The sequence below is a fragment of the Varroa destructor genome, unplaced genomic scaffold, assembly GCF_002443255.2.
Source record: "Varroa destructor unplaced genomic scaffold, Vdes_3.0 BEIS01000006.1, whole genome shotgun sequence".
In the NCBI taxonomy this organism is placed as follows: domain Eukaryota; kingdom Metazoa; phylum Arthropoda; class Arachnida; order Mesostigmata; family Varroidae; genus Varroa; species Varroa destructor.
Window position 1 is genome coordinate 19,017,478 of NW_019211459.1, and position 26,843 is coordinate 19,044,320.

General features: G+C 44.4%; 1 protein-coding gene and 1 long non-coding RNA gene across 6 annotated transcripts in view; both read right to left on the bottom strand.

Annotated features, from left to right (window-relative positions):
* LOC147754952 (uncharacterized) overlaps positions 1-12,708 on the bottom strand; it is a 25,152-nt gene extending 12,444 nt beyond the window's left edge. The window contains exons 1-5 of one of the 5 annotated variants that reach the window (XR_015329580.1): positions 10,592-12,708; positions 8,953-9,024; positions 8,091-8,221; positions 6,810-7,366; positions 207-455 (exon numbers count right to left, since the gene is read on the bottom strand). This is a non-coding gene — a long non-coding RNA (uncharacterized LOC147754952). Of the gene's footprint in view, positions 1-206; positions 456-6,809; positions 7,367-8,090; positions 8,222-8,949; positions 9,025-10,571 lie in introns of all 5 variants that reach the window. The other 4 variants (XR_015329578.1, XR_015329579.1, XR_015329577.1 and 1 more) reach the window with 4 other exon arrangements.
* Positions 12,709-20,674: 7,966 nt separating this feature from the next.
* The window catches only part of LOC111252640 (uncharacterized), a 34,692-nt gene continuing 28,523 nt past the window's right edge, over positions 20,675-26,843 (bottom strand). Inside the window, exons 2-5 of the mRNA XM_086991970.1 lie at positions 23,862-24,430; positions 23,243-23,440; positions 22,497-22,678; positions 20,675-21,921 (exon numbers count right to left, since the gene is read on the bottom strand). Of these exons, the coding sequence (XP_086848096.1) occupies positions 21,824-21,921; positions 22,497-22,678; positions 23,243-23,440; positions 23,862-24,361 (978 nt within the window). The 5' untranslated portion in view covers positions 24,362-24,430 and the 3' untranslated portion in view covers positions 20,675-21,823. The remainder of the gene's footprint in view (positions 21,922-22,496; positions 22,679-23,242; positions 23,441-23,861; positions 24,431-26,843) is intronic.

The following is a 26,843-nucleotide window of genomic DNA, read 5'->3' on the forward strand; positions in this document are numbered from 1 at the left end:
GGACAATTGGAAGTGAGCTAATTTGGTAAACTTGCGCAAAGTTAATAAAATCACAACAAAACAGGCTTTGGATGAGGCTTATGAGTAAATAATTATTAATAATAAATTAAAAAATTTAGTGAACTAAATAAAAACGAATACAAAGTTAATTATCAGATCTTTGAGTTTGTTTGTTCCGTCAATTTAAAACGTCACATAGCACTCACCTTACAGAACACTGTAGTACTAATTCCCTTTCGCGTCGTGGTCGTTGGCAAGCCTTCTATATATAAGTCACATACCTGTGTAGAAAATAAGCCCAAGCGTTTGTTGGTACGGCCCGAGGCTGACGCCCTCATCAGATCTCCGTCCAGTGACAGTTATCACCTTCACAACCGGACTGAGCCTGATGAGCAGGCCACCTGGCCTGAGTTTGGTCCTGCTTATTACATTCGTTGTGGGCAAACTGCGTAAACCTGTGAGCAATCATTGACGTAAAAATTTATCCGCGAGATAAGTTAGAAATAATGGTGGCTGTGAAGACGATAATAATTGCTAAACGCTGTATTACATACGCGAAGAAGCGGATTGGGCTTTCCGATGTTTTTTTTTGTTGTTGTTTTTTACAGAGGGCTTTTAGATTTAAATTGATGCAAAGCTAGAACAGGAGAAATTGCTTTTATCAAAAGTGTTGTCACAGTTCGAACGACATTGACACAAAAAAATACTTTTGAATTTTGTATTTGACGCCAATAGAGCTTTAATGTAATTCAGCTAAATAGTTCAGAGTTTGTAACAACGCACACGAGTGAAAGAAAGTTAAAGACTGGGACTCGGTAAGAGTCCCACACATATAAGCTTCGAAGGAACGGGACTTAATATATTTAGCCGACACAGTGGCAACTTAAGTCCCGTTCCTTGTGTTGGCTAAATATATTAGGTCCACTTCTTTCTGAAATCCACACGAACCTCATAAAGAACTGCTTTAGCCGGAACCTTTTTAGTCACCCCTCATCGACAAAACAAAATATTGGCAACTTTATTTCTATAGCCGAGCTTTATTGGCCAAAGTCTTCTTGTTTTCCCTGCGTCTTTCTGCCACGACGACAAATGTGCAGATATAAGCCTTAAATACATCAGCTTATCATTATAGCCATCGACAGAGGAGTCGAAAGCTAGCAGACGTGGTTCATCCTCTAGACATTAAACGTTGCGTGTTCCTCTCGTTCCGGTTTCCCCAAAGGACTGTGAGCGCATGGCGTGTCCACGCGTTCGAAATTGTGTATCTGTGCTGCTTCGTTTGCGGTACACTTTCGTATCTGTTCATGTGTCTTCTCAAATGTTCGTCGCAGCAATAAAGTTGAAGCACTTACCATCCGTCAGCTGCCAACGGAGACTGAGGATAGGCCCCTGTCGACAGTAGTCTCCGGCAGCTGGCTTTTGGCAAGCAGATGAAACGATGCTGGCATTTCGTAAGTCTTTATTGTAAAACCCGCTCGTTTGTCGTCGAGGCCTTTTTGCCTTCACAGTTGGTTCATTATCATTCGGTCTCCTTTCTTCCATTTTTGCCAGTCAGCCTGCCGAGTTCCTTTCGGTGCTTCTTATTTCTTACTTCAGAAGCCTGTTGTCCTGTGTCACCTTATCCTTCCCATGCACTCTTAGCGCACTATCCTGTACTGTCATTTTATGCCCCGACCTGTTTCTATCTTTCTTGCACTTTCGCTGTCTGTTCGCATGAGTCACTTTCGTCGTTGCTTTTCTTGATTCGGACCACCAGACGTCGTCGACCATCGCCGCTTCATGCTAACCTTCTTTCAGATCTCTCAGTTTCTTAGGCAGACACAACGTAGAGTGGCACTCCTTTCTTCCAAGTGCTTCAGGATGTCGATCCTCCATCCCGACAGACCCGTTCAGGTCTGCCACAGGTTTCTCTGTTTCCCTGTATATACTGACGGAGAAGACAGACGGTTTCACACAAATTGGCGCATGTTCCCTTACAGATATTCATTGGGTGACGTAGATGGACCCATAGAGCAAGGACTTTCAAGATCATGCACCACAAGAAACCGGATCAAATGGCTCGCTTGCTGTAGCAAAAGCGGCGGCGGCGGCATTCGACGCTGGCCACTTGACGAGCGAACGCTTTTACTTTCAGAAACTATCTTTTGCTTCCTTGTTTTTTTAAATAGGAGCGGGCAAACGTTGGCAGAGCTCTTTATTTTACGTGTGGTTCAAAAGCCCACAACGAACTCAGGTTCGGGGTTCTATCTTTCTGCTGGTTTTTGGCGGTTTTTAGATTCTGTTTTGGCTACGTTTGGCCGGCGGACAACAAACGGGTCGGAGAGCTATTCGGAATGTACCCGGATAGTCTTTTCTTACAGGTTTTTCGAACTGACTGAGTGCGTCACCTCTTCCACCTGGTTTGCCTGCTACCTATCTGTTTGCGTGTCCATGTGCCTACTGGCCGGCCCATATTTTTCGCGCTCTCCAGCCGTCGAATTTGCTAGTGGCCCCTACAGAAAAATACGCATTCACGCTGACATCTGCGTATACAACATAATAGAGGGAAAGTACTAGGTATGCGATGTACAATGTACGCCACTCCACCCTACTCAGCATCGTTTTTTTAGCAGAATAGCAGTGAATCAGAAAAAAGGAGGCCACGCTAGTGTTCCTTCATTCACACAGTCATTTTGGCAGATTTTTCGGGATTCGTATGATGCCGCCGTTATCGTTGTTGTTGGGGGGGCCCGATTGTTTGAGGGGCGGACCATGAATGCTGCTGGCCTAGCCCAATAGAGAGCCAGGGATGGAGGGAACTCGGCCAACGCAGAGACTGGTTCACTACAACCGCCAATACAGAGCCGCAATACAGACTTAGCAAAAGGAAACAGATGCGGTGTGTGTGTGCAGATCGCTGAATGAGCAGGACATTGATCAGAGGTTGGAAATTGCGGCTACTGGATAGAATGTTACGGTAATGGCGCGCTACAATGCTGGAATCGACAGACTGGCCCGCGTAGATGGCTAGTATAAACGGTATAAAAGTAATGGGAAGCGTACTCGTCTCCCTGCTGCCGGGGCCTGGAGAACTGTCGTGGAAGCATGGCTTTAAGAGCACAAACACTAGAAGCTACAGAAGGAGCAAGGTGGGTGACTTGGCCAGTCGATACGGTTGCAATACTGGCGAGCTCCTAGCAGAGGCTAAACGATGGGAAGAACATTATCTAAACAGCGAACGTTACAAATTTTGTCTAATGGCAATTTTTCTTTGCGCAACAACAGCTAGAGTTCAGGAGGAGAGAGAGGGAGAGAGAGGGGGGGACAATTCAACGATCCTTTTGTCATTCTGTTCCACCACTCGACAACTCACGAAATGAGAATACGTTACTCGATGCCACCCCTCTTGTTTAGAACACACAATCATCACAGCCACTGCCACCGTTACTGCTGAAGCCATACCGAAGACTTCGACGCAGCAGCAGAATTGGCAGCAGGAGTTGGGAAACGAAGCTTACTGGCTGCTTGTAGGATTGCCCTCTGCAGCAGCAGCAGCAGAGTCAGGTACCGTTTGCTAAACAACAACGCCAGCCTGTTACTAGCGGCTGTTCCTCCCTACTGCACCATACGGCCTGGCATAGTTTCGCCTGGCCTCTTCTGCTCCAGTCTGGGCGATACCTTATGTGGGAACCTCGGCAGACGATAACGCAGTCAAATTCAAATCGATGGGCGGGAATTCTGCGGATGCCTCCACTCCTGCAGGGGCTGCCGCTGCTGGGAAGAAACCGAGGTAGAAATCTGAAATGCGAGGTGCCATTTCTAAAGATGGCAATGTTCCCGGTTATCCCCACAATCCCTCCGGACGCCGTCGTTCTCACGACATCGGTGGCTATGGTGGCACTTTGAAAGCCCCAATTCGCCTCCTCTGTCTGTTTCCCCTGCCTTTGATGCTCCGCGGCTTCAATGAGTAATCCAAGCGCTCCTCAAGAGTAGACTGTGTCGTCCCTTGAGGTCGCTTACCTTTGTTAGCTTTCGAGCGGTCGACAGCGAGCAGACAAACTAACCGATCGGCCTCCGATTGTCGAGACAAAAACAACAACGTAGGTAAGTAGGCGGGCAGACAGGCAAACAACAAAGTCTGCAAAACCACGACATTCACGCACGTCCTGCAACGTGATCAGACGTCGGCCCTTTCCTTCGTAGCGTTTCCGTCATGAAAAGTAGAAAAGCGGCTCTTAACAGTACATTCTATGAGATATCTATGCAATGTTACAATGCCAGGAGAGGGATTTACGCAGACAAGATGCTTTAGACATATACTGATATGCATCGTATTGTCGTTGCTAGGTCACTATTTGCTCTAGGCTGGTGTGCGTCATTCGCTATACCTCCGTAACAATTCAGTTAGCAAATATGCGAAATCCACCAAAGTGATTCTTCTATGCCACAGAAGAGTCGAGGAATATTTAGAGTTAAATGCACTGTAACAGTAAATTTAAACGTTGACACACATTTTAAAGCAAATCTTGAGGTGTTAATAAAACAAAAGCTAAAGAGGTAAAGGATAGCAGTTCATAATATTATTTACATTCATGTTACTAGATGAGCCCTGAATAAGAGCTCTCGAAGTTCCTTATAGAAAACAAGTCGTCTATCTCATATTTATAACAAATACGAGATCATTTTTTTTTTTACTCATACTACATTACCATCCTCGACTGCCAGCACGACGGCTTGTAAATTTAGAAGCCAAACAATGCCTCGTCTGAATAAACATGTAGCAGGCTTGATTACAGTACGTAGGCTTATATATCTATAAACGTCTACATAAAAGCTTGCCATGTCAGTGAGCTTTTGAAGTAAACAATGAACCGTTCTGCTCATTTAGATACTAGCAATCAGCTCAATCTGTTCGAAATCGGATCATAAACATCTATTTCCCACTACCATGCTAGCAATATCAGCAGCTGCACGATGATATAATTAGTACTGCGTGTGATCTGCCCTACATATATGTCTGTGCAAAATATATACAGTACGTCCGCTCATCTTTCCTTTTTTCTTTTACCCCATCCTTAAATCACACCTTAGTCCCACACGAGGAATACGTATAAGCTTGTCTGCGCTACGGTCGGTGGTCATATGCACGAAGAGCATGATATGCAATGCGATATGAACGACTTTCGCTGTAGGCGGGCAGATAGCGATCGTTTGCAGCGTTTTTGTTTATAGATGGATATATGGGCTTCCATGACCTACGTCTGCCTCTTCCTTGGCGTCTTTGTTTTCTTCGTTTCTACGTGAGTTGGCACAAAGCTGCGAAACAGCTACAAGCGTAGAGAGAGAGAGAGAGAGAGAGAGAGAGAGAGAGAGCATAGTGTGGCGTCGATTGTTGCGATACAACTCTGAAACAACGCGCCGGAACGCTCACAGACAGCCTCTGCAGATCAGACGTGATAGGAATTTTGAACGTCGACGGCAGCGCCCCCTTCAAGGCGAAACGGACAAACATGAGATAAAACTGACAAAAACGCGGTGATGCTAAACCTTAGGTCGTCTCACCTCACTACAGTCTAGAACCAGATGAAAATAAACAAGGCAGTAGCGTCAGACAAGTTGTTGTTATAATTAAGGTTGTCGTTTGCTTTTAAACCTGGCCTTTCGTTGCGCAGTGGAGTCCTGCAGTTGCTAGTCCATCTTTTGACAAAAAGTAAAACACCGAAATGGGAATTAGGAAAATGTTCCCAAGAGGTTCGCTTAAAAAAATTTGCGCCACAGATTCGCGGATGGCTTCTATCTGTCACACTAAAGCACCCACTTATAGCTCTGAAAAGCGGCAACCTGCGGGTAGCACCCAATCCCCAGTAGACGGAGATAAACAAAGCTCCCAAACGTAGTCGAATAAGGAAAGCAAGGGCTGTTTGATTTTGTTTTTTTTTGCAAAACACGAAAAAACACTAAGCAACAAATGGCTAAGCGGAAATTTGCAGATAACGCGGCATAGTACGGTGAAATGTAAATAAAAGTACAGGGTATCATTACAACTGATTCAAGGATAGGTTAGATAAATCGAGAATATGCATATCTACAAGTTACTAGAAGCTGATTTCGTCTTTATGGCCGCCGTTCCCGAATAGGTTTGTTCAGTACTATTAGTTTGCCTACCTATCGCCCCTGTTCAGCCTTTTCTACCTGTGAAACAACTTATAAAAACGTATAGCGATAAACGTGTCCTCATTCAATACACCTGGAACATGCATAACATATACTGCATATGAACGTATTTCAAGTAGCGCGTCATGGCGCCAGCAAATCGCGAAGCAGCAGTAGCTACAATGCTTTACCGCGCTCCACGTCCTTAAAACGCGCTCTCGAATGCGGGCGATACCGGTGCCGTATACGCCCCATAGGCTCCCTTGGTTCTCCAGGGTGCCCATAGACAGTAAGATTACCTGCCTAGCACAGAAAGCGGCCACCGATAACTCATTGACAGAATCGATAACTGGCTCCACACCTGCTTCACTGCGTAATAGAAGAAAATGGTCGAAGTGTCCGATGGGGTCTTGGCGCCGGCACAGGAAGAGAGTAAGAGAGAGAGACTTAGTTGGTTCGGAGGGGTACGTGTCTGACAGAGAACAAGTCACAGGGAAAGACGAAACGTCGTGTATCTGACTTGTAACTGACGTCTGTTTAGCCGCTTCATGCCTTCGCCTAGGCCTCTTCTCGCAAGCAGTCTTTTACAGGCTACCATTCTGTCAGTTTCATTATTTGCCCCTACTAAATCTCTTACAAGCTTGTTCAGCTAGCTATACACCTGCGTATGTACTTACCTTGTTGTTGTCATCGTCGTTGTCGTTAAGTAGATGAGTAGTAGCAGTATCATTATCTCATCGGTTATCAACTGTTAACGTTCGTGCTTGGTCGCTGGTGAACTGACGCGGGCCAGTGACAAGCCGGGGAAACGGTGCTCAACCGACATTGGTAACAGCGCAGTATCGGTCCGGTGACGCGGATGGTGGCCTGCCTTCTACGAAGCCCAAAAGCGCCTAGAAAGCCGTTATGTAGTTGCCTGGCCCACCGGACGCATGCGTGGTCACGTTAGGCAAACTCGCTCGTCTGGAAAGTCCCGCGACCGACAATCTGTCTCCCCGTTTCTGTCTTTCTGAATCTAAACTTCTTTAGTCACTCTCACACTCTTTCAGTCTTCCGCTTCGCCTTAGTCTAGGAGTACTAGAAGTCATTCTCACCCACAAGGATACTTAAGAGCGGGCCTAAAACCAACGCGCTAGCATTCGTAGGGCTAGCGCCAACTATGCTGTAGCTTCGCGGCTACTCACTAGCATGGAGCTGACAGGAGGTACCGGTTACTGGAGGGTAGGTTGCTTACCTGTGAAGAGTGAGACAGTTTAGTTTCTAGGATGTGCGAGAGAACACGAGATGGGTATCACGCCAATGTTGGTTCGGGCAAGGGACCGAGAGAAAAGGCCGTTGTTCCCGGGGGTATTTCAAAGGCAAATTTGGTTGGGGGTAAATGGGGCTAAAACGAGGATGTTGAGAGTGAAATGCGCCTTCTTTCATTCTTTCTTTCTCTTTAATTCTCCCTGTTTTTCTTTCTCCTATGTGCGAAGTGTCTTTCATCGAGTGCTGCGTCTGACGGGGCAGACAGCTACCGTTCCGGCTGTGCGACTGAACATCGGAACAGTTCGTTCGCTCAGACACTTAAAAACACGCGTCGCAGCTGCCGTTGTTGTTGACGCCGATCATTGTTGTGGCGAAATAGTCGCAGTGGTCGAGGCTTAGCACCTGTCCAGGTAGTCTGCAACTTCGCTACGGTGAAGGGTAGTTGGAGGCAACGCCAGAGATACAGAGAGCGAGAGGGGAGAGAGAGAGAATGTTTAATACGGGGGGAGAAGTGGGGTGCAGGAGAAGGGAAAGCGAGATAAATAGCGAGAGGTGTAAGGGAGGCACGCAGAGACTCGACCTGTTATGTGGATGTGGTGGCTGTAGCAGCGGGGGGGCCATGCGGAGCTAATATAGATTTGATCAAAGCGGAAGTCTATGAACCGAAGAGCGAAGAGGGGTAAAGCAGTGGCAAACCATTGATCACTAACCGAATGACGATTCCACCACAGTGAGGGCTTGTACACTACTGAAGTTTGATATGAGGTCCTTAGAGATGGCTGGAGAAAACTCTTCGTTTTACTCTTGCAGAGTCTGCTGCTGATATTCAGGTAGCTCCATTCTGAGATATCACAAAACCATCATTCTAATTAACTTTATTTTGAAAGGTACCATGGCGCGGACAAAATTACTAATATTGCTAGCGTTGCAACTAAGGCGATGAAGATACAAGGGTGTGGCCGATGAATTTATAGAGAGCGTTACTTTTGACGAACTATCTTGTGGTGACTCGTTGTTGTAACAGAGTTTCAGAAGAGAGTTACTTTGTAGGAGCACATGGTTGGGCCGCGAGTGTACGGGATCTTGAATTCTTTTTAATTGAAACACTCAAAAGCTTCGTTAGAATCTGCTCTGTGTTAGATGAAACAAAAATATGATCTCTTTCAAAAGAAAAATAGGCATTAGGCCTAATTTGACATAACGGTAGTATGTTTTTGCTTGTTTCTTTAAGCAAATTAAGCAATCGTATGTCAGAGACATTCGAAAATTTTGGCGGAACCATTATTGTAATAAGTCTTCACTTTGCCTATATTACAAAAATTTCCAGACTGATTACAGTCGGTTTATCCTAACAACGTACGTTCATCTGCTGCTCCGAGTCAACGTAAACATTGATTTTTTTTTCTTTCGAGCTAAACACTTTGCTAAAATATTGCGCCCTCTATCATGAGGAATATACTTTGCTATTAAAGGCGTGTCGAACTTTACTACACATAGTTCTCAAATATATATATAGGCGTTTTCATAAGTATATAGATGCTATAAACGTTAGCTTTAAGTTGTACGAACGACCTATCATTCCAACGCGTTCCAACATGAGCACGACGAGACCTAGGAAATGCGGGCCGTAGATCGGTCCCTTGCCTGTTAATAACAGAAAAGGGGACAAGATTTTTGTAGTACGTTTACTCAAACTAGCTCAAGTCTTACACCAACAAGATTTTATCGAAACCGACCTATTATTATAAATCAAATAAAGATCACATAATCGGGATAAGGTTTTGATGCTCTCTGCTTAGGTCTGAGTGTCATAAATGAAGAAAATCGAATTGTATCTGTTTTTACCTACCGTTATTTTAAAAGCCATTATATATGTGTATTTTTTATATACCGGAATAATCAAATTTTATAGTCCTAAACTAGGTTTCCATTTTACGATCAGGTAATTAAGCGAGAACTCTAATCAATTTGAGGCGGCCGTATTTCTACAAACTTTTTTTTTTATATAATTAATGTTATAATTTAAATATATGAGAAGAACCATTTGAAAAAAAACTTCCTTTTTGCCTTCAAAAAAAATATAAATAAACCTATTTTTAAAGAAAAATTCACTCTGCATCACCCACGGAAGGTATGATAAGATGTTGGTAGCGTTTAGTATCTTTCGGTAACCAGGACACTCAGAGAGTGTTCTTGAATATGTGATGGTTGATAGGTGCATTACTGAACATAGGTAGGCTTTAATGCAGGCCAATGCCACCGAATTTCCCCTTCATCCAGGATATTTATACCTTAAAAATGATATGAGCACTGCTTATGACATAACAGCATGGGATGTGCGATGGCGGAATTTCTTACCTGCTAGGAGTACACTTAAATAGTCAGCATTCAATATGGTACACTAGGCACTACTCGAAGTGTTTAAAATAAAGGCCAATTCTTGGCAAGGCAAAAGCTTCGCTGTGGCCACCGCAATAAATTTCAATAGAACATTGAATCTCATTGGTAGGTTTACTATAAGCCTCCTAATAGACCTCCAAAAAAAAACCGACTACCTCGAGGTTTCTGTTTAAAAGCGGACTTGGCATTGGTTAGAGGATTAGTTTATAAAATAGTCAGTATTCTCAAAAGTTACACGCCCACTTGGCCCGGTGTGCAGTGTCCATGATACACTTACTATCTGTATAGTATGTATTTAAGTTATGTTAATCTGAAACATTATCGGAGCAATCTATGTAATAATATGAGGAAAAGTTGAGGCCCTATAGAAGTAGATCTGTGCATAGCAAATCAATTTAATAAAATATTTAGCCGATTTAGATGCCCTCGTATTAGATGCCGACTTATTTCACTAATAGAGTGAAATAAATCGGCATCTAATAAGAGGAAGAGGCACTGTGAGAAACATCTACTGTGTATTCTTTGTTGGACAGAATATTATTCACGGTTTCAAACTCTTTTCAAAGCGTCGTCAAGAAGGAAGTCTTCTGTGGTTCACTCCGATTTTATCGTTTTTGATGTTTGACTGAACTAATAAAGCTACTCATTAAAACAAAGATCAGCTTCGGCATAGCCGATAGTCCCCGCAACGGGAGATTTTGCTGCTTCAGACAGACGGTAACGGTATTAAATGTAGAATTGTGCTTCTTTTCATTGTATCTTATTCGGGATATCTCTGTGTAGACGTTCACCTTAGAAAATATTAACGTACTTTCGTATTTTCCTTTCGTCTAACTTCGATCGCTCGCCTTTACAGGTAAAATTCAATTCTTAAACGTATTATGTGGATTTATCGTGGTCTAACTCAATATCTTCATTCTCGTTTCCCCCTCTGAGCACGAGCAACACTTCTCGTTTCCTCTTCCTTTTTATCATAGTTATTTGATATACACAACATGTTTGGTTTGTTCTCACAGATTATAGGCGTAGCTGCTATGTGTGTTATCATCATCCGATCTTAAAGGCGTCCACAGTTCACTTTAGGAAAAACAGTACACCACCGACAAGTCCTGTAGTCCTATTATCCTCTCATGCCGAGTGGCTCAGTGTCGCAAAAACCATACACCATAAAACACAAATACGATTGGGTAACCTTCAGGTGCCACAGACGTACACAAAGTTACACTGCAATTGTTCAAACGTACATATTATAAAATTGTATTTCAGCAGCTCTTTTGTACCTCATGAGAGTACCTCTAGCGAACTCTACCTCGGCCAAGCCAAAAAACAAATTAGGAGATAAGCGTTCAATGAAGGCCAGGCAAATGTCGAGACATGGCTCCTTTTCTCTCGACGTCTTTCTCTATAGAGAATGAAAATACATAGGGTGCAATATCAAGTAATGTTTTGGGTAGGCAATCCATAGCAGCGGGAAGACCAGAATGAGCAGCACTCGCTGTTTGACCGAGTAGTCTGTAGCTAGCGCCGTCGGAGTGTCGACGCAAAACCACTTGCTTTAGGCGTGCCACAAGGTTCAGCATTCTTTTTATCTCGTTTTACAGACAAAAAAGCATAGAAAGACAAAAAGATATATTGGCTTCTGATTACTAGTGCGACCGTAGATGTTGGGAAAATACCGTGCGTCACAGGAGTGAAGAACAATGGCTCAAAGGCACCGTTTGCCCGTCAGCAATCGCTAGTAGTAGTAGTAGTATTGAGAGATTTCGTTGTACTAACGGTAAGAGGTGACCCCTGGGCGACTATGTGTCCCTGAAGAGAACGTCCGTTAATCTGTTGTTGAGAATGGTTTGATTGGGCCAGGCGGTGATCTCTTGCTTGTCGTCGTCGTCATAGGCCATCCTTGACTTAACGTCACGATTATTCGATCGGCGTATTTGCTGCTGCTGCTGTTGTTGTTAGACTAGACAGGGAAAACAGACCGGTAGCAGGAATATTGAGCCAGCAGGGGGCGGGGCGGGGCAAGCACGAGAGCGGACAGGCATAGAGCGCTAGCCATCAGCGTCCAGCCAGCCTCGCCAGTGTTCAACTGTTCCTCTTTATTACTCCGGATGGATCCATGCGATGACATGGCTGGCTTGTCTTGCCACTGTGCCATGTCCGCCAGCTACCTAACCAGACGTACGATGGCGAGTTAGCAAAGCGCTGTTGATCCTACCTTTACGATTACTATGGCTGCCATTGCAGCTGCTGCTGGGGAATAAGGAGGCCACGACGCAAAGCGACGGACCGATTGTAGCTCAGCCAGATATAGCCAAACAGACACTAGCGTCATCATTGCGGTCGTCGTGGGCCATGAACGCAAACACACAGTGCAGCTGATGCCGCCGCCTCCAGCGCTCGTTTGGTTAGAGGACGGAGACCGGGGAAACTTGATATCCAACGCGTATGAAGGGGATAGACGCGGCTGCGGAACGCCCTTAATACAGACCTACGCTATTCACATATACATTGCTTCTGTCTACCAGTGGACAGACACCACCAGCTTGAGCGCGCTTAGAAACACTCTTCAAAACTTCAAGCATTGGCGACAGATTGGTAGCCATTTCGTTGCCAGGGGCTGGTGGCGTTCGGCATTTGATAGCGGCCGATCGTATCGTCATTTCCGACAATGGGTGAACGCTAAAAAGCGCGTCGTTGTCGGGGAACCCGTGTATATGTACGCGTCTAGATATGCGAAAGTAAACGGATAGCCACAGACTTACGGGTTAACTACGCGGCACCCAGTTACGTTGCGTCGTCTCAGCTACCAATACTGCTTCACTCGTTATCAGAAATCATAGCGGGGAAGGGGGGCGTAGCTGAGGGGACGTGAAACATTCGTTCGTTGGTACACGGATCAGTCTATTGAGTAGATATAGTGTAACTATAGCGGACAACTGAAACTAGTTCTCCGATGCATTTGTTTACATGTGTATGGGTGAGTGCTAGATTAGCGGTTGTTTTAGCATAATTACTGTTGATTGGAGGCGATACGCGTGAGCGTTAGCGGTGCCGATAAGCAAATACAGACAGCTATATAACACCGAATGTCTCCACGGGATATGACTGAAAAGATAAAAAGAGGGTGTTTTATATACCACTTATTTTTTCGCCTTTATAATGTCATTGGCGCTTTACGAAAGGCATCATTTAAACAGCCACAACCTTGGCATTATCATTTTTACTATAACCTTATTATTATTATTAGCCATAAGCCAGGTGGCATTTTGAGCCGTGGACATCGGAACAGATTGTCGCAGTGTTGGATAAACGAAGGACGGTGCCGCGAATAAGACAACACCCTTTTGAATTACGAATCATCAACAGGTTACCTTACCTTTACGAGCGTGCGCTCCTTTAAAGCATGGCCGCATCAAAAACATTTCGTTTTTTCCAGTATGTAGCACACGGTGCTTATAACGAACAAAAAAAGGGTGAATTCTTTGTAAAACACATTGTGAAGTTTATTGTTAAATCCATTCTGGGTTCAACAATAGATCGAATGCTAGGTTCGGGCTCAGAATGTCTTTCTACTATACAATCTGTTTCATTTCCTGACTTCCCTCTAATCTTTAAGTGGTTCGTTAGCCTTTCAAATACAGCCAGCCGATATTTAGGAATTGACGGCTATGCTATTATTTTTCTTAGAATATTTCAAAAACTTCTATCTTGTAACATTGCCAATCTTTGCATGACGTTGTATGATATGCAGTATTACCTACAGGTTTCCCAATAACAACTGTATTGTACAATCCTTTTGTTAATGAAGAAAACGTCTCTATCGTATTGTAGAATGGCACAAATGATGGAGAGTTTGTCTAGCTCGAACTCGCGTAACGTGGGCTCCTACTTGTGTCGTTTTACGCATAGGCTAAATGAGGACTTAACAAGCACTTTTAGTTGAGCGCTACTCGCAAAAAAAAAGCTCCTTTCTACAGCTAACAGCTTCACAAAGATTAACGTATACGCCGTGGTGGGAGATGGAACAGGCGAATGGAGCAACAGTTTGCCCTTCACGGCAGGGGTATCCGTTGGCCCAAATGCCACCAAAGAATTACGTCCAAACACCTAATTTGGATAAACAATTAGGTTTTCGCAGAATCTTTCTCTAATGAAATGCCATTAGAGGAGCAAGACGGAAATTAGCATGATTAACATATGAGAAAAAAAAAAAACAGGTAGAAGCGAATAGTGACAATGAAGGTTTTTTCTTAAATTATTATTATTTTTAGGTTAACTTTTGCACTTCTTAAAAATATTGCCGAAGTTCAACTTTGTCTCGAGCTCAGTGAACTTCACAGCTTTTTTCTTTAGCGATATGCAGATCAGCCAGATCGTCGTCACAATACTACTCACCCACGTAACTATCACTGCGTCTTCGAGGACTAATATAATCATTATGTAAATCTCACAGATGTGACTTTTCTCCGTTTATATTTTTGACTATGTGATGTATGTCTGTGTGCATATGTATATACCTGCGCTTAGAATATATCGTGTAAGCCTATTGTGTGGCGAATCATATGCTCATGAGAAGAAAATGAAAACGCCGAAGCCACTGAGCGATGCCCCTTTACAGCGTGGCGATCAGCTCTCGCTAGCGCCGTTTCTCTCCGCACCGAAGTGAGAGCATTTTTGTTAGGCGGAGCGCAACAACGTGTTGAAGTCATGTCCTCGTCGCTGTTCTGATATGTTCCTTCGGAAATTTCGAGCTCATTGGCTAGACATTGCCAGCCATGCTTGTTCCCTTGCTAGCTGCCGCTTTGCTTGGCGATTTGATCAAGCCCCGATTTCTCACAAAGGCCACTCGTTCCGGATGGTAGTAACGAAGCAAAGTCCGCTTCGGAGCCAAATAGCTCAGCGCTTGAAGCCAGTATAGTATTCTGTGAGGGTGCAAGGGTGGTATTTGAAGGAACACGAAATGAATGTGGCCACCTTACTACTACTGGGGTTAAAGCGGACCATGTTGTGGTATCCTCTTCGTAGCCGGCAAGAGCGGCACTGGCTAGAGGCAACAGAAGCCTGGCCACTGCATGCTGTTCTCTGTAGGGTACGGTTACGTACGCCATGCTCATGATAGAAAAGAGAGAGATAAGCAGCGTTTGCATCGCTGTAAGCAAGCTTCGCCGATGGACTGCAGCGGCAGAGGCAGCGGGGATCATCGCAGTTTGGCGCCACTTGATCCTACGTAGGAAAGAACGAACTCGAGTCGAAAGGCGGCGGGCTTCACCCCCTGCTACGGGCACACCGGCGGGGAAAACAGATCAGGATAGACTACAGCCCTACAGCCTGAAGTATAGCAGTTGCCAACAAAACCATCCAGCCATTGCTGGCTAGTGGTAGTCAGCTACAGCGAAAAAAGGGTCGACCGACGGTCCTGGATGCGGCCGAACTCCCTCAACATATAGAGTTCGGCCGGAGGGTTGTGTGGGCAGTAGATATAGTCGGAAGCAAGCGATGGCATAGGGCGGAAGGTAAAACCCAAGTCTTCTCTATGCCTCCCTGCCTGTCACGCTCTTCTTTGAGAACGGGCGTAAGAGGGGGATACGAGATCTCGAAGGTTTTTTGTCGGCTTCTTCCGAAAGCCCGGGTCGACGTTTTTCTCGCCACCAAACAGAAGCAACAGTCAAAATGAAGGAACGAAGCTCGCACCCGAGGCCACAGACGAAACGGACGGGAACGATGCAGTCCTGTGAAGTATCCTACGCCGACGGGAATATCGACCGTCCAATCTACTGAGGAAAAGGCGCCGAAACTCCACCTTGCCGTATTTGTGCTAAGACGGCCGGCCTACTAGTAAGCTAAAGCAAACTAAGTCGAATTGTTTTGACAACCGAAAACGTTGTTCAGTAGCCTACTTTTTTCGTACTACAGGAACTAACGTATTAGATATAAGCTAACTTTTTAGTCTTTATAATGAACGGATGGAGATAACTTGATGAAAATCAATCCAACCCACAAATGGCCATTTTATATTGTAACTGTATGATTTTCAAATTCACTACGTGCTATAAATTTAGTGTGGTAGAATGTAGTAATGCTGTCCTTGTACCTGATATTAGATCGCGATAAGGTACATTGGCCTTGAACGCAACAGTACGTCAAAATCGAAAACTAAATGGTGAGAAAGGAAAGATGTCTGCAACTGCTCCGACGGGAAATCGGAGAAAAGAGGATACCCAATTTTTTTAAATTTAGGTGTTACCTCGTGAACGTCTGTTGAAGCAAAGGTAAGTCAAGGATATATTTTCATTGGCCTTTTTTTCTGGAGGCTTATTATAACTTTCGCGGAGTCAATAAAAGTGTGTACATTTCCATTACGGTGTAAGAGCCCGGTACGGAATATGTTAGCATCAAACGCAATGCAAACTCTTTTAGATATTCTAGTTCCATTAATGCTAAGCGTTTCGCTCGCGACAATTTACTGCAGAGAATTTCCCGCTTACTGTTACGTGAGTGTATCAATTTGCAGTATGAACGCCTGAGATATGCGTCGTTGATGGTTTGCGTTCTGCCCAATATATCTTGATTTGAAGGAAGCGGGCAACATATTAGTCTCAAAGCCCACATGTTCCCTGTCAAATATGTGCCTGTAGACGCCGATGAAACGGATATTATACTTAGCACATACGGAGCTTATTTAAAAGGACTTCATTTTCACACCTCAGTTAATTATCCAACGAGCATTTGCGTACTGGCCTAGCCATTAGATTTGTCGTAAAACCTTTACCTAAAATTAGTTGTGTCCGTGTTCCATTTGTAAAAAACTAAATATCACAGCGTAATCAGCAATTTATGATTATTTCACAGTACGATTGGCTGATTTTTCGAGGAATCAATCATTGTGTGATGATGTTATATTTCATAGGCAGAATTTTAAAAATTGACAAGCTGCTTTACTGCGGTTGGTACCTTTTCACCCTATACAATTATCCGGATTCGGAAACACAAGTCTGAAGCTTTTTTTTTTTTGCAGAATCTGCTGCTGGATGGCTGCACATCTCTCATTTACGACAGTAGTAAGTATCTGTTCCTCTGATAAAGAAAAGCAAAAAACCTGAGTAAAATGGTGATCACTTAAATAATGCTCGTACAGCCTTCTAGGCAACATGCACCTGTGTAGACAGTATGAAACCTGGTTACCTGCAATTGCTTGAGTCGCGTTGACCTATTCGTGTGGAGTTACAAGTTTTGCTTAAAACTTCACATTGTTCCCAACATTTGGCAGCTAGCTGCTGCGCTTGCGTCTCCTAACCTGGTTGCCGTCGGTGTCTGCAGCGACATTGCTGCCTTTACCTCCGTTGGTCGTCTGTATAGATTGCACGACTCAAGCAATCGGCCGTCCAGACACCTGGCTCCATCTCAGTGACATGCTGGCTGTACCACCAGGGGTCTCTCCTCAGGGGAAAACTACCACTAGATGCAGCGGTGCCCTGCGTCGTTCGCACTATTGCGTGCACGGAGAAACAAATACGTCTACATACTTGCGCGCCCACACGCAAGCAAGGACACACTCAGCCTTTCATCACGTCGACTCGTGGAAGCCGACAGACAAACAGGCCCAGCGAGACACATAAATGAAAAGATTGATACAAGCGGCACCACTTGCAGTCGTATTTCGTTCCTCGTCGACGTGTTCATCGTAACACTTTCCCAATGGCTCCCTTAGAACTGCCCCTGTCATCTTTTTGCTGACGCTGTTGTCCGTTTTGCGCTTACTGACTCGTCCTCATAGGACAATTTCTCGCAGCCATTTCACAAGTCCCTTATTGCGCAGCCTCCGTGGGCATTGAAGCTTCCAATGACACGTTCTGTACGCGTCGCTCTCTCGTAACTCGATCGACGACGAGTGTATGGGCGCTCATTCAAGAGTAGCAACGGGACTAGAGAATAAAGGAGCCAATTCTTTCGATTCAAACCGTCGATGCTCGTCCGCTTGTTCGCCGTGTTGGCACGGAAGGAAACAGGGGCAGTGGACGAGGGTATTCCGCCGGGAAACCATGCATTGAAGATCGAGGGTTTCGTAGCAGAAGGTTCGAAGGGTGAGGTAGGGCAGATAAAGTGCGATGGGGTTCTTTCCCGGGTTTCCTCACCACCCAACCGTCGTTTGGGACAAGACACAGAACCGTTTCGCCTTCACCTCCAGTCGATCAAGCTGGTTCCCAGCCCCGTTACAGTGTTCCCCAACAGGTCTCAATGTGTTGCCTTGATCTCCGAGCTCTGACGTCTTGCGCTGTGGGTGCCGACTGTCGACACACACCCACGTGCATACCGATATAGTGGTTGGCTGTGGGACGATTTGAATTTCGCGGGGTGGCAATAGCAATGGCAGTTTGTTCTCTGTCCAACGATGGCAGTGGTAACTGCGATGGCTCTGGTGCTACTGGAGGTGCTGGGGGCGATCGCCTGGCGCTCGTCCACGATTTGCGGCAAAAGAGTTTATGCCTCGTCCACTGCCCAGATTCAGAGTACGTCACGTTACGGGGAGAGCGGATGACGAACAGGAGTACGAGGGCAAGCGAGAGAGCAGTGAGGAGTGAGGGGAGTTTGAGGTGTTGGTGTGTTTTGAGTAGAGACTGTGTCGGCGGCAGTCGCTGGGGTTTCACGGGCTTGCAGTGGCGATGGTTGGCTGAGCGGTGATTTTGATGCAGATCGCCGCCGTCGTTGACGTCGACATCGAGGTAGCATCGTTTCTTCTTAGTCTTCTTAATGGTCGCCAGCATCGTGGTTGGCCTGTAGCTTGCTTCATTCTATGTTTTTGCTGCTGATGCTACCCGCGCCTACGTTCGCTCCCATCGTCTGCCCTTCTGCAACATCTTTGTTGCCCCAGTTCACTCGCTTGTTCTCCTCCCGCACTTTTCTTCAGTTATAACCTTCTCGCGGCAACACATGAGGAGCTACGGACGCACATTAAGAAAGTCGTCTCTTTTCAGAAAGAAACCTTTACTTCATCGTGGCCGGAGCCAGCGAACATCCAGCGGCCCCGGATGCATACGACACTCCGACACCCAGCCTGGCCATCTACACGCATCTTCTGTTTGGAAAACGGGACGCCTGCTGAAGCAGCAAGAGGCGAAAGGCTGGAAAGGCTTACGCGGCCGACTGGGAGGGCGAGAAAAGGGGAGAGAAAAAAGACTTAGTGGAGCTCTGAAGAGGCCAGTGAAAAAGAAATGATGCTGATAAGATCCAGCAGCGAAAAAGCTGAGGTTGGCACAGAGAGGCTATCTTATCGACACACGACAGGGAAAACACGTGTCGAGAAACACGTATACTTTTGTAAGATTCTGCAACAATGAACAAACGGCCAGCAGACGGCTAGCAGAACGACAAATGCAGACGAAGTTACTAGCAAAGTAGACCGAACATCGTTTCACACATGTTCAAAAAACCGGTTGTCACGCAAGAACGAGGGACGAAAGACGTCCGCTGGGTATTTTGTCGAGAGCCTATCTTCTCTGCGTTCCAGATATTATGACGGCGGCAGATTTTGCATGAAGAGATTTCCAAATAATTTTATAAATTTTTTTGATATTTTGAAACGGAATCTTTATCGTCAAGGGCTACAAACAACAGGATCTATCTCCACATTGAATACAGGCTATTTCCAGTTAATCGTTTTTCCTTCTACCTCGATAACAAGTAAAATTGGTGAGGGGTTGCTTTTCAAGAAGGATTACGAGATTATACTCCGGTTCCTAGAATGCGATTGAACGAAACGTGTGCAAATAAACAAAAGCCGCTGTCGCGAAGGTAGTTATAGGCTTTTTAGCTACAAAAGCTAATTTCATTATATTTAGAGCATAATTAGTTAGCTAGCGCTGGGGTTACTGTTAACCATAGTCTTCGATATACTATATGATTGTATAGCGCTATCTATTTTTCAATAGTTTTCGAATATCACACTATCACTACCAGATCGCATAAATCTTTGCTTGCTGTATCAGCTTTGACGTCGTCTTAATTTCAGATTTGTTCAAATATGATCTCGGCTCATAACAACTTTGCATTGTGTGTCCTTCGTAGCCCTGAAATAGTGATTCGGTCTCTCAGTAGGACACTGTGCTCGCTCTTTGGTCAAATAGAATAGACTTAGCTTTGTCGAAACGCCTGTTCCAGCACTTACGGCACGTACAGATACGTCGATGTACAGGGCAGCTCACACGAGTGTCGAGACCATTGGGCAAACGATTACTACCAAAGAGATAATTTTATTCATACATAACTATTATGAACCTTCGATAGACGACCCACATGGTGCGCAGAGATGAAGTTGTGGATACAATTTTGCTCAACTACTGGAAGGATTATAACCTAGAAAAACGTTTTAACCGTACAACTTTTAGCGAGAACCAAGAAATATGGCTGTAAGATTCGACTGGAGAGGATACGTACTATTTCATTAATGTCCAGGCAATCAGGAAATAAAGCGGTAAACAGCTACGGTAGCGCTGTCTGGTAAAAGTGGTCTACCAATGCTGCGGATTCTATTAGGGCAGATATGGTGCGACTATCGAGCTATTCCGAGGAGAACTTTTCCTAGCGATGATTATAGAGGTGTATCAGTGAACCACTAGCTAGCCAAAGAAAAAAATGACAAGCAATATTTCGAACGAGTAAAGAAGCTGAATGAAAACGACCGTGAGCATGAGCAGGTGACGATCCTCGTTACAATTTTCGGGCTCTGCGTGCATATCCTCTGAATAATTATTATCGGACTGAGCCATTTTTTTTTTTATTAGCAGGTACGCGCAGAGCTATGCGAGCAACGGCAAGTAACATAGACTTAAACGGATATTTTTCATAATCACGCGATCGTTTACTATGTTCTATAAAAGAAATTACATTTTGTAGACTAACTTGTTGGATGATCTCTCCTGTATATTCGCGCGCTTCTATCCGTAATCCGTTCTCAAGGTCCATGATCCACATTAATGACAGATACAAGCTTTTCATGGGAATTAGATCCTGCAAGTCCTGCCTACAGATTATTCAAATAATAGACGTATGGACGACATCGAAGACATTTCTAGTGCATTTTAAATGAGAAAATCGTGTAGAAGGCTTTATCTCTCAGCTTGAGCCGGTAATAAGAGGCTTCTTCGATCCTGGAGCTATCTGGAGCCGCTTTTGTGAAACCGGGCATGCATATTTCATGCTTCGTCTACAGTTTCGTGTGTCCGAATACAACGCGTACGCTTCAGCCATACGTAAGTATCAAGAGAGGCAAAACGCTTTTCAACAAAACAGTAGTAAATCAGACTGTAGTCGACAAGTCCAGAACAATACCTTCATCTGCGAATATTACTGCTAATATCAGTTGACTCAAACTAAAAGGGACAATAGCATTTCCAGCACCTAACTAATACTTTACGTTCAAACTGAAAAGTTATTTAAAACAGGAAAAGTTTATCACAAATATAAGTTGAGTCGTCTGACGGCGCTGATGCTATTTTTAGAGAAATTTCACATCGCGTCCCGCCATAACGATCAATAAGGAATTAGGTAGGTACGGATTTTATTGACAAAACAACGTACTCGCAAATTGAGAGAATCAGTTCCCTCGATTCGTCGAGGGAGAAGGCGGAAATATAAGAAACACAACCTACCAGCATATATCGGAGACGATTTTTGACCGTAAAATTCTAAAAGAAAACCGAAGTGTTATTTTTCCAAGCAATTTTTAGTTATCTAAGCGTGCATTGTACACATTCGGACGCTTCCGTCCGGTCAATGGCTATCCTCTGGTATCATGTGGATTTGCGTACACTGCTAATACGCAAAGATGCGATTCTAAAAAGTTCGTTTCGGCTCGTCTTGATTCGAATCGACATTTGTTTATGTGGCTAACGCTGTAATAGGCTAGATCATTTGTAGTTATTGTCTGTACTAGATGGCTTCGTTAACAGTCACACATTTCAACTTCAGGTTAGCTCAAATGTAGCCAAGCATTAAGCCGGCAAAGATCATCGTCATCATTCGCGAATCTTGTTGCATGCGATGGGCTCTAGAGCGATGAAGCTCCGTTTCGAAAATCGTTCATGTAACGTTCGATACCGTCGGGTTGTTGAAGATACTTTTCCATAAGGCCACGCGCGCCTGGACCTAGATATAACACAACATGGAAGCCCCGAACACGTAGTATTAAAAACAATATTTTTTAGATACGCTGCTAGGATGGCTCGTGTCTCTACGCTACATGCTACGAGAACATGAGATATATTACTGTTGTATATAGGAACGTTGTATTCAGTGCCTATATATTTGTTCAAGCGTGATATGACAAAGAAACAGACGGTTAAACGTATTCACGCTATTTTACGGGCGACTGAACTATGTCGAAACGTATTAAAATGCGGGTTTTAGATATACCGTCATGACTGCGCCATAGCTCGGCTGCGAAAGGTCTCTCAAGAACTTCGACAAAGCTCGTTCTATCTAGCAGAACTAAAAAGAGCAATACTTGAAATAATCATCGAGCTTCTTTAATTGATAAGTTAGTTACCCCGTATTATGCGTCTAATACAGGGTACATTGTATTTAAGGACGGTTTCCATAACTTAGTTGAGTTGCTTTTTGCTACGGATTGGTAACTTAGATTGTTAAAAGATTGATTTCCTATACTTAACGTGGACTGAGGGTTAGTGCCTACTTGGGTTGACTTCCAAATCACTCCTTACCCTTGACCAATTCGACGAGTCGCGTTCTGGAGCCAGCTTTTGGGTCGACATAATCATATGTCTTTACGGAAGAGCTCCCATAGCGGTGATGTCCTACGCTTTTGCCGCCTTTTTTTCCTCGATAATCTCGACCACGGTCACCGCCATTGCCACTTATATTCCCTTTGGAGTTGAAGCTATAACTAAAATCAAGATATAAGCGTTTCAAAGACATGTCCTACCGTACCGATGCGACGTGATCATGCTATAGATTAACTTCTAACATGTGAAGGACACATGAATATATGTTCCATACGTAAACCGTGTTGAACAGACTCTACTATTAGTAACTCTGTAATTCCTTAAATTTGGCAAAATAATATCATAAACCGTATTGTTAATATAGACTATTCATCCTATGCGTAAACTTATCATGGCTTTACGTCACCTGATGGTAGATGGTAGAACGCTGGGTTTAGATCTACAGTCAGGCCGACTGGTTTCGCACGCATTCATGCTTCAAGGCTTAAACGACCAATGGACCTAATATCTACATTGTAATATAATACACCAAGATGTAAACTACACAAGACCAAGTCGGATTATGGGAGTGATTGATCTTTAAAACGACGACAAATCTAAATAGTTCTTTATCTTATGCCATATTTGCTTTTCTAGGTTGATCAGACAGCCCTAAAAATTGTAGCTAACGCTTAGGTAGACTAGAACATATGGCATTTATAAATGATTAAGTAAGATTGACTGACTCGCGAAAAATCGGTCGAGGTGTGTAATTTTTCTCAGCCCGATTTGAGTAACCGTAGCTCTGGTCGCGTCCACTGCGCCACTCGACTGGGTGATTGCCGTTATGTGGACGCCGGTAGTCCTTTTTGTAGCTTCGAGACATTATTTTTTCGGGGTAGACTTTCTCGTAAGTAAAACCACTCTCTTTACTGTACTCCTGTCTGTTAGGCAAAATGAAGGTAAAAAAAAATCGCAACGACAAGACAAACATATCTGGACAATATTGATTAGAATAAAACCCTATGTAACATTATTAGTATCATTATTATTATTAAGACCACATTGGTCTTCATTATCTATGAAAGATGTCAGCGGCTCGACACAGAACCGGTAGTTGACCACAAATTTAGCCTTTAATAGAACATTTCTTAGTGCGCTTATTTTCTCTTATATATAAATGAGTCACTCTTAAAAGTTAGTAGATGAATTAGGTTTTAACTCGACGCCTTAATATTCAGCTGCTCTCTAAGTGGTGTTCTATTCTTTATTAGAAAGAAGAATTGAAAATGTAGCACCTTTAAATCGACACGCTCGTATCACTGTTTAAAGTATTCTGTTCCTTAGAATAGCTTCATAACATACCGCGGGTACTGTCCACTAGCTCTAAGCCGCTGTGGTCGATAGTTGCGTTCATAGCTCCTCTCCCTTGTAGGTCTATGGCTATTAAAAGTGTGACGCTGAATGTGGCTTCTACCTGCCATGTGTCGCCCATATCCACCTTTTTCGCCATCGTTACGTTGATGGCCTGCTTCATCGTGACCTATCTCATTTTTCCTGCCATATTCATGGTCCTCAATATAGCTACCCTGGATACTGGCCCCGTACGGCCCCTTTGGGCTGTCATTGTCTCCACCTTGACCACTACCATAATCATAATTGTTGCTTACTGCGGGTCGGTCGCCGTATCCAAGGCCGAAACCGTTTCCGAAATCTGGTTCGAGCGTGCCGCGCATATTCTCAACACTGTCGTAGTCTCGACTCGAGGCCGCAGACATAAGCTCCGCGTCGATGGCAGCTGCAAATGCGGCTTCCGACGATGTGAGAAGAGCTAAATCCTCGGCTGAGGTTGTGAATGCCAACATTGTTGGCGGATCGCATTGCACCGATAGAAGTGTCCCGAGCGTCAGCAAGCCCCAGGATTGGGCACGCTTCTGTAGATAACAACGAATCGAGCATACACAATAAGACCCCGAACATGTAATAAAAATTTGAACATACAGCACAAACACACACACGCAGATGCACAAAATCAAAGGGTAAAAACAGGTAAAAATAGCTGGTGTTAGTTGTTGGCTGCCTTCTCGTTTCGATATGATAATGCTTTCGATCAAAAATTAGCTGAAACAATAAATTGGCTATACACTACACGTGACACAATGCTAGAAGTCACACAATTTTGATTAACAATATCGATAAGAACAGAGGTAGAAAATCTCTCTCACTTTCATGGCAATCATTCATTCTTTTTTTTTTTAGTACTGTCAAAAAACGGCTGCTCTTTTGCTTCCTGCTATTAGATGCGGTCAATCTTAAGCATGGTACCCACTGGGAAATTGTTAATTTTTCAGTCGCCCATCGTCTCTGATGTGCCGTCGTCTATTGCAGTGCGAATGGGCAAGACAGGGGTAAAGACGTGCTTATTTCGGACGGCTTGTTGATACGCTTGCGAACGTTGTAATGTTGCCTGCAGTCACCGAATGCCTTAATGGCACACTTTCTTCAGCGCTTTTGGATCACCCCGTAACACTCCTTCGTCGATGTACTGTTCCTCCTATTGGGAATCAGCCGATTTGCTGGGTACTCACCAGCTCTGGGGCTCCGTTAGAAGAGACGAGTTAGGCTCAGGCTCCTGCTTGGGCTTTCTAAAGGATTTTCACGTAATTGGGATTTGAGATTGGACAAGGAAAGCAAAGTAGGAGCAGATCAGACTGGACTAAAGCCAGGCCAAGACGAACCAAATCAGGCCAAGTGGGCCGTGGACAAAACGGGAGGTGCCCGTAGCCACTCACCATTTCGCCGACGTTTGGCAAAGGCTGGGTGCGACTGCGGTAAGACTTCAGCTGCCCGCCATGTGACTGATTGGTCCTGCTCAGCTTCAGTGACGGTCTTTTAAAAGTGTCGTCCGTTGCCCCCAGCCCTCTTAAAAGCCTCCAGATTGCTGCCATGGCAGTCACATGGGCATATAAAAGAGACGAAAATGTAACGCTACTACTGCCTACGGTAGTGGCGGCGCCAGCTACCGGTTCTACTGCTCGTGGACGTCGCGCATCGCTAACATCGCTTCTGTTTTTTCCCGCTCTCTTCCATTGGGAGGTTTTTTGCCTGTCGCTGGCCGAAGTAGTTGCCGCTTGATTTCGGTTTCTATGACCAGTGCGCGGTGCCAGCATACCGCGAGCTGCTGCCGTACCGTTATCGATCACTGGAAGTGACGCCAGCAATTGCTGAAGTAACAAGTGTTGTGTCGTCACACGGACTCCTACAACGGCAGCCTTACTGGCCATAGAAACCAATAGTGTTACGGGATCTAGGTAGGATCGATATCTACAGCGGGAACTACACAATTACAATTTACTTAGCTTTCGCTGTCTTGTCAAACTTTTTTCACCGGCAACGTTGGAAGTGGGTGATGGGTCACTGAACAAACTGAAGGTATCGGCGTTATTCTAAGTTTGGTCTTACAGATGTGTATCATTAATATGGAACGACAATACGGACATTGAGTGCAGATCTGCAGTGCAAGACTCGCTTGACGAGGCTGCTGGCTGTAAGTATGCGACGGTAGGCATAGATGCTGATTTTGTATGTCCGATGTTCGCCTACCTATGCTATAGCCTTTTCGCTTGATAGCTTCAATATGCGTGTATGTCCGCACTTTACTATAACCGTCAAATAATCGTGACATATCGTTTATTGTGCCACCTATCTTTTTATATATAGTATTTTTTCAGAAACTGTCCTTAGTTCCCGCATAGATATAGAGTGTATAGATTGGCTTCTATATCGCTGTGATCAAGATAAAAGTATACGTAAAATATTTAGGAGAAGAAATTCAAAGCACGGTAAACAATGTAACTATAATAATAATTTCCGAAGTAACGTGGCCATGGAGAGAACTAAAATACGCGCGTGCGTGAATCGAATTCCCGATACAAATCGAGAAAAACACCGTATACAATCTCGGGTCGAGGAAATGGTCGTAGGCGTCTTTCTCTAGCAGAAGGAGAAAGATGGACATTAGAAGCAGTAGTAGTTGTTACGCGAACAACGTAAACAAAGTAGTTTTATAGAATTCCCCTATACTCGATTGATATTGCATTTCACAAAGAGGTGCTCGCGAAGGCTATGCTGTACTTTGGAAACTACCAATGACCTACATAAAATAATTTTATGTAGGAGCATCCAATTCCACTAAGACCAAATGTTTATACGCGCATATTCTCTGGGGTAACATATGCTCAATGGGGTACTGTGTCTACCCGAAAACCCCACAGTGTGACCAGTCACTCACGACCTGTTTAATCAATGACCCAAGTAAGAATCTTTTGCATGTTCATGGGGTAAACT